The sequence below is a fragment of the Oncorhynchus mykiss genome, chromosome 1 (assembly GCF_057628025.1).
Source record: "Oncorhynchus mykiss isolate SJ-2025 chromosome 1, ASM5762802v1, whole genome shotgun sequence".
NCBI classification, from domain to species: domain Eukaryota; kingdom Metazoa; phylum Chordata; class Actinopteri; order Salmoniformes; family Salmonidae; genus Oncorhynchus; species Oncorhynchus mykiss.
Window position 1 is genome coordinate 25068618 of NC_143022.1, and position 10962 is coordinate 25079579.

General features: G+C 41.2%; 1 protein-coding gene across 1 annotated transcript; it reads right to left on the reverse strand.

Moving 5' to 3' along the window:
• Positions 1-1488: 1488 nt before the first annotated feature.
• On the reverse strand, positions 1489-7033 carry LOC110510928 (DET1 homolog). The gene is made up of 6 exons (XM_021592107.3): positions 6815-7033; positions 3921-4711; positions 3462-3815; positions 2920-3110; positions 2513-2704; positions 1489-1975 (listed from the first exon to the last, which is right to left on the reverse strand). Exons 2-6 carry the CDS (start codon positions 4647-4649, stop codon positions 1786-1788), a joined length of 1656 nt encoding a protein of 551 aa, XP_021447782.1. The 5' UTR covers positions 4650-4711; positions 6815-7033; the 3' UTR covers positions 1489-1785.
• Between the last annotated feature and the right edge of the window lie 3929 nt (positions 7034-10962).

A 10962-nucleotide genomic window follows, 5' to 3' on the forward strand; every position in this document is an offset into this window, starting at 1 on the left:
AAAAATGTTTTGACAATTAGATATTTTCTACTAAGAAAATTGAGAAATAGATTTAGTTTAACAAGTAATAAATATAAAATCCACTAAGAAATGCTTAATTGGCCACAAGCTCAACATTTTGCAATGCTCATCTCAGTCTCTGGAATTGAACCCCATTGAAAAGCTGGGGTTTGAATTGAAAAGGGTAGTCTATGAGAGCAGGCGAAAGATATCAAGGTTCTGTGTGGAGGAATGGTCTAAGATCCCTCCCAACGTGTTCTCCAATCTTATAAAACATGTTAGAAAAAGTCTCAACGGGAGGGTGCTTGAAAACAGGGGTCAAAATGATTAACACACCTATCTTTTAGAGATTACTTGTTACACCTATCGTTCTCTGGGCAATTGTAATAGTATAAAATATAATTTCCTAATTGTTTAGAGCATACCATATAGTTCAGTATTTGTAATTATTTTATAGTATTTTTTGCTCATCTTTATCAAGGGTGCTAATAATTATGAACCTGAATGTAGATAAATGAGCTAGATAAAATCATCATAAAATGAGGGAAATGCCCTGCAAATTTGACTTCCTATTTTTTCAAAACTGAGCTGATTGCACTGTGAAAACATGATCGCCATAGCATTTTTTTCTTCATTCCTTTGTCTTTTTGGTCCCGTTTTGCTGCAGTATCATTATGTCTGAGTTAAATGAGAAAGGTGATGTACACATACATCTTCCCACTCACACACCCACAGAAAGCTCCAGTTGGACCACACTTCTCGTTCCACTCCTCAGCTGAGACTTTTCACTCCACATTTCCTGCAGGCAGAGGCTCATGCAGTGGATAATCCCAAAAATGCATCCACCTCAGATTATTATTATTTTTTTATCAGTAATGCAAGCAAGATATATTAGGTCAAATTCATAAGTTGGAGTAATTACTAGCATGGATGTACACTCCAAATGGTGCTGACAGCAACCTGAAATAAAGCAGCACAAAAACTGTACCTACAATTTGAATTTGTTCTTGATAATAACAACATCTGCTCAACTGTAAATAACATTAAACAATCATGTATTCCAAAATATGGCTACAGCTATGAGTACATTACAGTAGTAACGTCCTTGTGAAATTCTTCATACTTGACTTGTCAAAACAAAGTATTGATAATTAAGATAATCCCACAGACAGCAGTGCTCAGATATTCTTTAGTGTTTTCGGTGATCGGGTCAACAAGGAATCGGTATTTTCAAATAACATTAATGGTAATTTCCTTTATAACTTACCCACATAATGTATTTCATTTCTAACACAGTATGAGCTAGGTTAGCAACATATAGTAGATAATTTGTTAAATTGGAAAAGAGGAAAATAAATTACATTGTCCCCTTTTTGCTCATGTTAAAGACGCTTTAGACCAATCAGGTTTTAATAACTAAGTCCACTAAGCAAAGCATATTACAGATAGTCATTATTCTAGTAAAATATTCATAATAAAGAATCACAATCAATATTTAAATCATTTTATTGAAATATAAAACAAATGTAAAAAGGTTAAATAAAAATACATAGAATAAAATGTGACCAAAAAAGTACATTTTGAGAGCCAGCCAAAAACATCTTTGGTCCCTGCAAGGAATCCATCCCCCATCCCCAAGCTCCCAATTTCAACTTCAAGTGGTTCTGCCCACAGTCCAGTCTTATTTTGTTCCTCACACTAGGGGGAGAAAAAAGGCAGAGTGACTGCTTTTTGCTCTACACAGTACAATGCCAAGTTCTCCAGGTCTAGTCCACTGCTTTCCTCTCATACACAGACATGACGCATGTGGAAATTCACCACATACTCAGCGTTGGTCCTCTGTACTGAGATGGCGAACGGCTCAAAGGGGTGGAATGTGAAGGCCACCAGCCGCCGGACGGCATGGTTAATGGGCCGGCCCAGGAGGCCTGCCTGGATCTTGAACTTCAGCAAGCCAGAGTCCCGAGCGTAAAACCTGCAGTTAACAAGAAAAACAGTCAGTCTTTTCAAATGCAAGTTTGAAATGAAAGAGGGTATCTAGGAACACACAGTAACATCCAAATGGTTGTCCTATAACGTTATTAGTTATTGTAGTTTCATTTCCTAACAATAAATGTAATCGTTTCAAAAACAAGAGAGCTTACAGTTACCATAAAATGTTGATTAAACAGTCTCCAACAAGTCCCTGCCTTTTATAATGGCCAGGCATCATTTACACATTTTAGCTAATAAATGGAGGTCTCTATAATAAACACCTGGTCAAGAAAATTTGAATGATGCATTCATGCTCCGGTGGAATCTAACAGAATCTCTATCTCACTCTGAATGATTGATGTCTCTAACAGACTTCAGGGCAGCTCCACAGTTGAAGCAAATAGCACCCCTTTATTAATTGAAGTTTTATGGTATGAATGATTGATTATTAATTACATGTAATTTTTACTTAAAGCAAAAATGTTTGTTGTGACCTACAGAAAAACATTAGAAATCAGCATTATCTAGTCAATGTTACCTGATGGGGTGGTCTCCACATGTTTTGGGCCGTTCCATCACAGACACCCACTTGTCGTCGTAGCTGAAGAGAGAAAGATCGAGGTAGGGGCTGCTGCTGTAGGACTGAGCACTAATGGGCAGCTGTCCCAGCAGCCTCCTCACAGCCTCAGTGTGACCGCCATACTTTGCATTCACTATGGTGTCTTTGAACCTGACGAGGAAGGAGCATAAGCAGAAAGATTTCTGAATCACTTAACTGGAAAATTCTAAGGAATACTGTGAAATTCTCAGAACTCTACTAAACACTGTTTTAAGAGTCTAATTTCTGTAAATTGGTTCAATTTATTGGCCTTTGGACTGGGCCACACTGTATGGATTTATTTTCATGGTAGCCCTGCGGTGGGCCTTCCCCCCAGTCACCAATACCTTCTCTGGACCTGCCGTGCAAAGTTGTTGCTGGAGGCAGAGCAGGGGAACTGAACAGCTTCACTGTGGAGCGTGGCGTTCCGGAACAGGTCACAGAAGTTCTCAAACAGCTCCAGGAGTTTGTCAGAGGTGTTCTCAAAGACTGCCATTACCTCTGTGCTCACCATGTTGTACACTACAAAGAACGAGGGCTGAGAGAAGAGCAGACAGATATGAAGTTAGAAATAAAGACGATATGCACTAATGCCACAGCAGCAAACAATCATATGAAATAGGCCTATAGTTAATGTTTGAGACAAAATCAATTTCAATTTTTCATAACAGAAGTTTTCTGAGCAATAAGCTGAAATGAGCCTGAATCTACAGTATTAATTCCCCAGTCCCTTTATGTAGAGTACAGAAAAACAAAATCAAATAACAGGATCTAATCAACTGCAGATTGGATTTACAGATAGCACTTTCAGAAGTGCACACTTGTATGATTTCCACACCAACCAGGCCTTATTACAGAAACTTAATTAGGGAAGAGGGGGTAAGTGTACCTGAGAGGGGTCAGTGACTCGCAGGGTGACCACGTCCTCACTGGTATATTTGATGAAGAGGTGGTGCTCATCTAGTAGCTGCATCTTCCACATCCTCAGCTGTCTCAGCTGGTCAAAGAACTGGAAGAAGCGTCGCTTGGCGGTGGCGCTGCCGTCCTGCTCAGCCCGTCTCCACAGGTAGACCAGTAGTCTGTGCTTCAGGGAGTTGATGGTCTTCTCCTTGTAGAGGCGGGAGAAGCCTGGCTGGCCCTCGGCCCGGGCCTCAGTATACACCGCAGACAGAGTGAGGAGGTCGTCTTCGTAGCAGAACCGACCAATGGTTCGCACGTCCAGGAACGTCCCCTCTGATGTCACCTACCGGATGAATGCAAAATGTTTGTAAAAACGTTAATTACATTCGATAATCTTACTTCCAGGTAGGCATAGGGTTCAGAGGGTGATGCAGGATGAGATATATACCTGAAAGACATGGATTGTCTGCTGCTGAACAGAAAGAACAGCCAGTATGTTACGGTAGAGGTAGAGTCCCTGGTTATGCGAAAGGATGATCTTGTCACACTTGAAGGACCTGGTGTCACAGAGCCTGCCAGTGTGCAGGTCAATGATGTGCAGTGAGTAGTCCTCCAGCGGAGAGCGGGGGTTGGGAGTCACAGACTCATTGTTGCGGTACACCTCAAAGAAGTGTGGAGAGGGCTCCTCGGGCACATAGACCGCTGAGCCCACGATCACATAGCGACAGTCATCAGTGAATAGGCTGCACTCTCGGTTCAGGTGCTCTCCATTGGAGGCCACATTAGTGACGTGCAGTAATGAAAAAAAGCGTTCAAAGAGGCGGCCGCGGATGTTGAGGGAGCGTTGGTCATTGCCATTGGCCAGGGTCTCCCCATCCTGCCCCAGCAGCAGATCCTCAGCCGCCTGGCAGCCCTGGTACTCATAGATCTCCAGGGAGGTCTGGTCAGAGGAGAAGGCTATGAAGCAGCGTCCATCTGGGGAGAACTTGCGGAGGAAGCAGGGAGGCTTCTCTACGTTGACCACAGTGAAGTTGGGGAAAAGGTTCTGGTGGAAGCAGCGCACGCGGTACCAGTGGGCTCCAGCCCGTCCAGAGAAGATCCGCCGCCGCTCCAGTCGATGGACTACATTCTGGTTCTGGATGCGCCTGGGTTTCAGGGTTGGGGAATCATCTTCCATGGTTCGATTGTTGCCAGCTCCCACTTACTGGTTGCTACATCACAAATCTCTCTGTATAGCAACTGGTAAAAGAGGTAATACAAACAACGATTATATCAGTTTACAATTAAGTTGAAAATGCAACAAGCTTATCAGAAGATTCATATATCATACAGGTAATTTCTAACTAAAATGAGTTTAGCCTAGATCAGGGGTGTATTCACTGAGACCAAGCAATGTGAAAAGTACACAAATAGAAGCAAATGGAACTAAAAAGGGGAGGGACCTACATGAATTTGTCCAATACTCTACGTGGAGTAAACCGTTTCTGCCGCAAAAAGTTTTGCAATGGTGTGAAACGTTTTGCAACAGTGTCCGACTAATGAATACACTCCAGGGCTGTGTTCAGTTCATTTCAACATTTGCTACATTACATGATGGGGTAGGTACTGGACAACACATTCAAAACAGTGCAGAATGTTCAATAGCCAGTCCATCCAGGAAAAAAATTAAGAAAAGAGGGCTTGAAATTTCAACCAATTACTGCACATTTCCTGCATAATATGGTTCAATCAAGCCACACATCAACAAACACCTCTCGAGAGGTGCATCACAACTGGCCATGATTGGGAGTCCCATAGAGCGGCGTACAATTGGCTGAGCGTCGCCCGAGTCTGGCCGGGTTAGGCCATCAATGTAAATAAGATTTTGTTCTTAACTGACTTGCCTAGTTAAATAAAGGTTCAAATATATATATATATATATATATATATATATATAAATTCTTCAACATTCACAAAAAGTGACAAACTGAAGATTATCTCAAAGAACAAAAGGTCTAAGATCTCCTAAGACTTTAAAAAAAATTAACAACATATCAATACAGGAAGTACATGTGGGAACACAAGTATATATATAAATAATATATACAATGGACAATTGGTCTAGGGGGTACAATATCGCATTACACAAGGACCTTAAGGGACATACATAGAATTATAATTCTAACAGCTTTTGTTAGTAGAGTATTTAATTGTCTTAAAATGCAGTTTATTTTTGTAAGGTAAGAAAATGTGTTTTGTTTGTAAATTTACATTTGTGAATATGAAATTTGGCCAAAAGAATAATAAAAGTAATTACATAAAAATGTTTCAGCTTATTTCTATCGTAGGTAAAGAATCCAAGCAGTACATCTCTTCACAATAGTGTAAGATCTTCATAAATGTGTTCAATTATAAATCTACTGATGTCTTGCCAGTTTCCTTACATGAATGCAATGCCAAAAAAGATGCAACACTGTTTCTGGGTGGTCATTACAAAAGGAACAATTTGAGTTGATGTTTGCCTTAAACTTGTTCATATAGTGGTTAGCAGGATAATATTTATGAATACTTTTAAAAGAAACTTCCTTAATTTTGTTAACAAGTAGGTATGTGTGTGGCAACATCCAAACTTTTGTCCAACAGATCTTATTGGAATGGATTTATTGATAATATCTCCTAAACCTGTGTTTACAACATGCCTTATTACCGACGTTTATCCCCCAAAAACATGGCGGAGTTAGTGCCTACAAAAAAAATCCATTACTATTGTTCTCTATGGGCTATGCGCAATTAGCCTGTGTAGTGAGTCGATTGAGTACAGCTAAGAGCGGAAGTAACTTTTCGTAGCAGGTTAAGAGAGCAATTTAGCTAACCCTAACTCTTTTCTTAGCCTCAGTCTGCTGTTAATTTACCTAACCTGCTAAGTAAATTATCATAGCCTGATACGTTCGTAGCTGTATTCCACCTAGTCAGAACCATTAACTTGGCGACGGGTTAGTAGGTCATTACTTCATTTTACAGATTAACCACAGGAAAAAAAGTGTGGCTCCCATTTTCCATTCATACTAACATGCTAACTACCAAGCTAGCCCTGAAAAATAGCAGCTAGCTAGCGTTCCATCTGAAGTCACGAGCTTCCCGAAACGAAGCTGAATATTATTTCGTTTTGGGCCAGACAGTAACAGATGCAGCAAAATACACCACCAACAGAAATACATTGTCAAGCCGGTATGCTAACGTTAGCTTGCTACTAGTACTAGCCCAGACAGAAAGCTTATAAATATCTTTGGTACTAGTCCTGACTGACTAGTGCTGACTGTGCAGTCACAAAAATAAACAAATGCGGAATAACGTTTAACTTACAGGCTTGAGGCTAGCGTCTTGAGGGCAGGCAATAAAAAAACGAATGTATGACAAGCTTGGAACATTTGTTCTGCACATACGACATAAGTGAGTCGTGATTTCTCAACACTGTTCAATGTTGTTGGTATTAGTTAGCTAGCTAATAGAGCCGTCAGCAAAGACGCATCCTCTTCCGTGGAACCATTCCCCACAGCGCCACCGTAAACTCAGGTTGAAAAGAGTATTGCATCACGTTGACACCACATTTGACCAAATACAGACTGGTAGTAAGCCTACACTGCAATGACACTGCAATTGCCTGGGGCAAAGACCCTGTGATTTCCTGGGGCCCTAATAGTGTTTTTTCTACTTGAAATTAATTTGAATATAATTACTTTAAATATGTGGTCAGGATGAAACCCTAAGAGAGAAACATGAAGTGATTAAATGAGAACCTCCACGCGCATATAGCTGACAAATATGGTTCAGAAGTTTTCCTGGCCATGTGACCTGATCAGAGTTTTTCTTGGTCATAGTACACTACTGGCCCTGCTAATAGGTCTAATCAACTGAAACCATCACAAAGTAGGGGATGGAGAGATATGGGTCTTAATGATTAAATGTTCTATACAATCCCAAAATGGATCTTGTTCTTAAGACTCAAAAATTGCACAGAAAAAGCAGAAGGAAGACCAACAGAAGAAAGCCTTCATGCTTGGCCTTGAGAGCATGATAATGGCTCTATGTGCAATTATCCCTGACGTACCTGTCTCGCAGATTACAAGTCATAATTTCCAGTAATAGCATGCTGTGAACAAGGAAAGGTAGTGCTAAAAACATTGGCAAGAACATAAAATGGTCTACTTTTCAATGTACTGTAGATTTTACCATGTAATGCAATGCAAGCCTTCTGTGGTATTTTTTAAAATACCCAATAATAATACCTGGTGCTCTGTTACTCAGAGGGGATGTGTGTAGCACATAAATAACTTATTCAGGAAGATTATCCTCTCCACACTTTTTCTTTTGGGTTTTGTATATCAGCTCATTAATTTCTTGTACTGTATGTCTCATACTCTTTTCACCTCAGCTTTTAGCAGCTGTTTGCAAAGTATGATTTGGATTGAGAAAAGGCTATGGCAGAAGGGGTATTCAAACACTTTTGGGCTATTCTTTCTGGAGGAATAGAGGGATAGAGCCTAGATCAATTGACTTCCTCCATATGCTCCACAGACACGGAGGCTGTAATTATGAGCGGACTGGGATAAGGACGAGAGACCTCAAGGGACCATTTCAAAGACGTATGTTTAACAGCTAATGGAAAATAAACACACAGTGCCTTCAGAAAGTATTCATACCCCTTGACTTATTCCACTTTTTTTTTACAGACTGAATTCAAAATGGATTAAATAGATTTTTTGTTTCATCTACACACAATACCCCATAATGATAAAGTGAAAAAAATGTTTTTAGAATTGTACATTTATTGAAATTGAAATACATAAATATCTAATTTACATAAGTATTTAGACCCCTGAGTCAATGTATGTTAGAATCACCTTTGGCAGCGATTACATCTGTGAGTCTTTCTGGGAAAGTCTTTAAGAGCTTTGCATACCTGGACAGTGGTGGACCCCCCCCCCCCCCCCCCAATTGTAATACTTGAGTAAAAGTAAAGATACATTAATAGTAAAGGTAAAAGTTAAAGTTAAAGTCACCCAGTAAAATACCACTTGAGTAAAAGTCTAAAAGTATTTGGTTTTAAATATACTTTATTATCAAAAGGAAATGTAATTGCTAAGATGTCAAAAGAAACAGAATAAATCATTTAAAATTCCTTATATTAAGCAAACCAGACGGCACCATTTAAAAACTTTTTTTTTTAATGGATAGCCAGGGGCACACTCCAGCAATCAGACAAAATGTACATGTGTGTTTAGTAGAGTCCGCCAGATCAGAGGCAGTCAGGATGACCAGGGATAAGTGCTTGAATTGGACGATTTTTCTGTCCTGCTAAAAGCATTCAAAATGTAACCACTACTTTTGGGTGTCACAGAAAATGTATGGAGTAAAAGTACATTATTTTCTTAAGGAATGAGGTGTAAAAGTAATCAAAAATATAAATAGTACAGTAAAATACAGATAAAGTCAAGTACTTACACAACTGCACCTGGATTGTACAATATTTGCACATTCTTAAAACAAATCTTCAAGTTCTGTCAAGTTGGTTGTTGATCATTGCTAGGAAGCAGTTTTCAGGTCTTGCCATATATTTTCAATCAAAACTGTAACTAGACCACTCAGGACCATTCAATGCCATCTTGGTAAGAAACTCCAGTGTATATTTGGCCTTGTGTTTTAAGTTATTGTCTGAAATGCAAATTTATCTCCCAGTGTCTGTTGGAAAACAGACTGAACCAGGTTTTCCTCTAGGATTTTGCCTGTGCTTAGCTCTATTCTATTTATTTTTATCCTGAAAAACTCCCTAGTCCTCACCAATGACAAGCATACCCATAACATGATGCAGCCACCACTATGCTTGAAAATATGAATAGTGGTACTCAGTGATGTGTTATGTTTGATTTGTCCTAAACATAACACTTTCAGGACATGATGTTAATTTCTTTAGCACATTTTTTTGCAGTTTTACATTAGTATCTTATTGCAAACATGATGTTTTGGACTATTTTAATTCCCTACAGGCTTCCTGTCTTTTCACTCTGACATTTAGGTTAGTATTGTGGAGTAACTACGATGTTGTTGATCAATCCTCAGTTCTCCCCTTTCACAGTCATTCAACTCTGTAACTGTTTTAAAGTCCCCATTGGCCTCAAGGTGAAATCCCTGAGCAGTTTTCTTCCCCTCCTGCAACTGAGTTAGGAAAGACACATGTATCTTTGTGGTGATTTGGTGTATTAATACAACATCCAAAGTGTAATTAATAACTTCATCATGCTCAAAGGAATATACAATGACCACCCATCTACCAATAAGTGCCCTTCTTTGTGGTTGAATCTGTGTTTGAAATTCACTGCTCGACTGAGGGACAGTGGTCTAAGTCAGAAGTTTACATACACTTCAGCCAAATAAAATACATTTACTCTGTTTTTCACAATTCCTGACATTTAATCCTAGTAAAAATTCCCTGTCTTAGGTTAGTTAGGATCACCATTTTATTTTAAGAATGTGAAATGTGGAACGATCGTCGTAGGTGGAAGAAGAGGAGGACCAATGCGCAGCTTGGTAAGCGTCCATTTTTAAAAATAAAAAAAACTGAACACTGAACAAAAATACGACAAACGAACAGTCCTGTACGGTGAATGGAAAAACACTGAACAGAAAATAAACACCCACAAAACCCAGGTGGGAAAAGGCTATCTAAGTATGATTCTCAATCAGAGACAACGAACGACACCTGCCTCTGATTGAGAACCATACCAGGCCAAACACATAAACGCAACATAGAAAAACGAACATAGACTACCCACCCCAAATCACACCCTGACCAAACTAAAACAAAGACAGAACAAAATAACTAAGAACAAAGGAACCCCCCCCCCCCCCCCCCCCCCCCCCCCCCCCCCAAAGGTGCGGACTCCGGCTGCAAAACCTGAACCTATAGGGGAGGGTCTGGGTGGGCGTCTGTCCGCGGTGGCGGCTCTGGCGTGGGACGTGGAGTCTCGGCCCACTTGAGTGGCTCACCTGGCGCGGCGGGGGCCTCGAACTGGGGACCCCTGCAGAGGGTCCCGAATGGACGGGAGATTCCGGCAGCACCGGACAGACGGGAGACTCCGGCAGCGCCGGAGAGAAGGGCGATTCCGGCAGCGCCGTAGTGACGGGCGGCTCTGGCAGCTCCTGACTGACGGGCGGCTCTGGCAGCTCCTGACAGACGGGCGGCTCTGGCAGCTCCTGACAGACGGGCAAACCTGGAGGGAGGAGACGGAGAGACAGCCTGGTGCGTGGGGCTGCCACAGGACCCACCAGGCTGGGGAGACCTACAGGAGGCCTGGTGCTTGGAGGAGGCACCGGATGGACCGGGCTGTGGAGGAGCACTGGAGCCCTGGTGTGCAGCCTTGGCACCACTCCTCCAGGCTCGATGACCACTTTAACCCGGACCATCCAGAGTGCAGGCACAGGTTGAACCGGGCTGTCGGTGAGCACTGGAGCCC

Bases quoted from the DNA above. Each gene is read 5' to 3' on its own strand.
- LOC110510928 (XM_021592107.3), bottom strand. From the start codon at position 4,649: ATGGAAGATGATTCCCCAACCCTGAAACCCAGGCGCATCCAGAACCAG. The intron at 3,111-3,461 runs GTACACTTACCC...CTCTTCTCTCAG, and splicing joins GAGTCACTGACCCCTCTCAG to CCCTCGTTCTTTGTAGTGTA. The intron at 1,976-2,512 runs GTAACATTGACT...TGTTAACTGCAG, and splicing joins TGTGGAGACCACCCCATCAG to GTTTTACGCTCGGGACTCTG.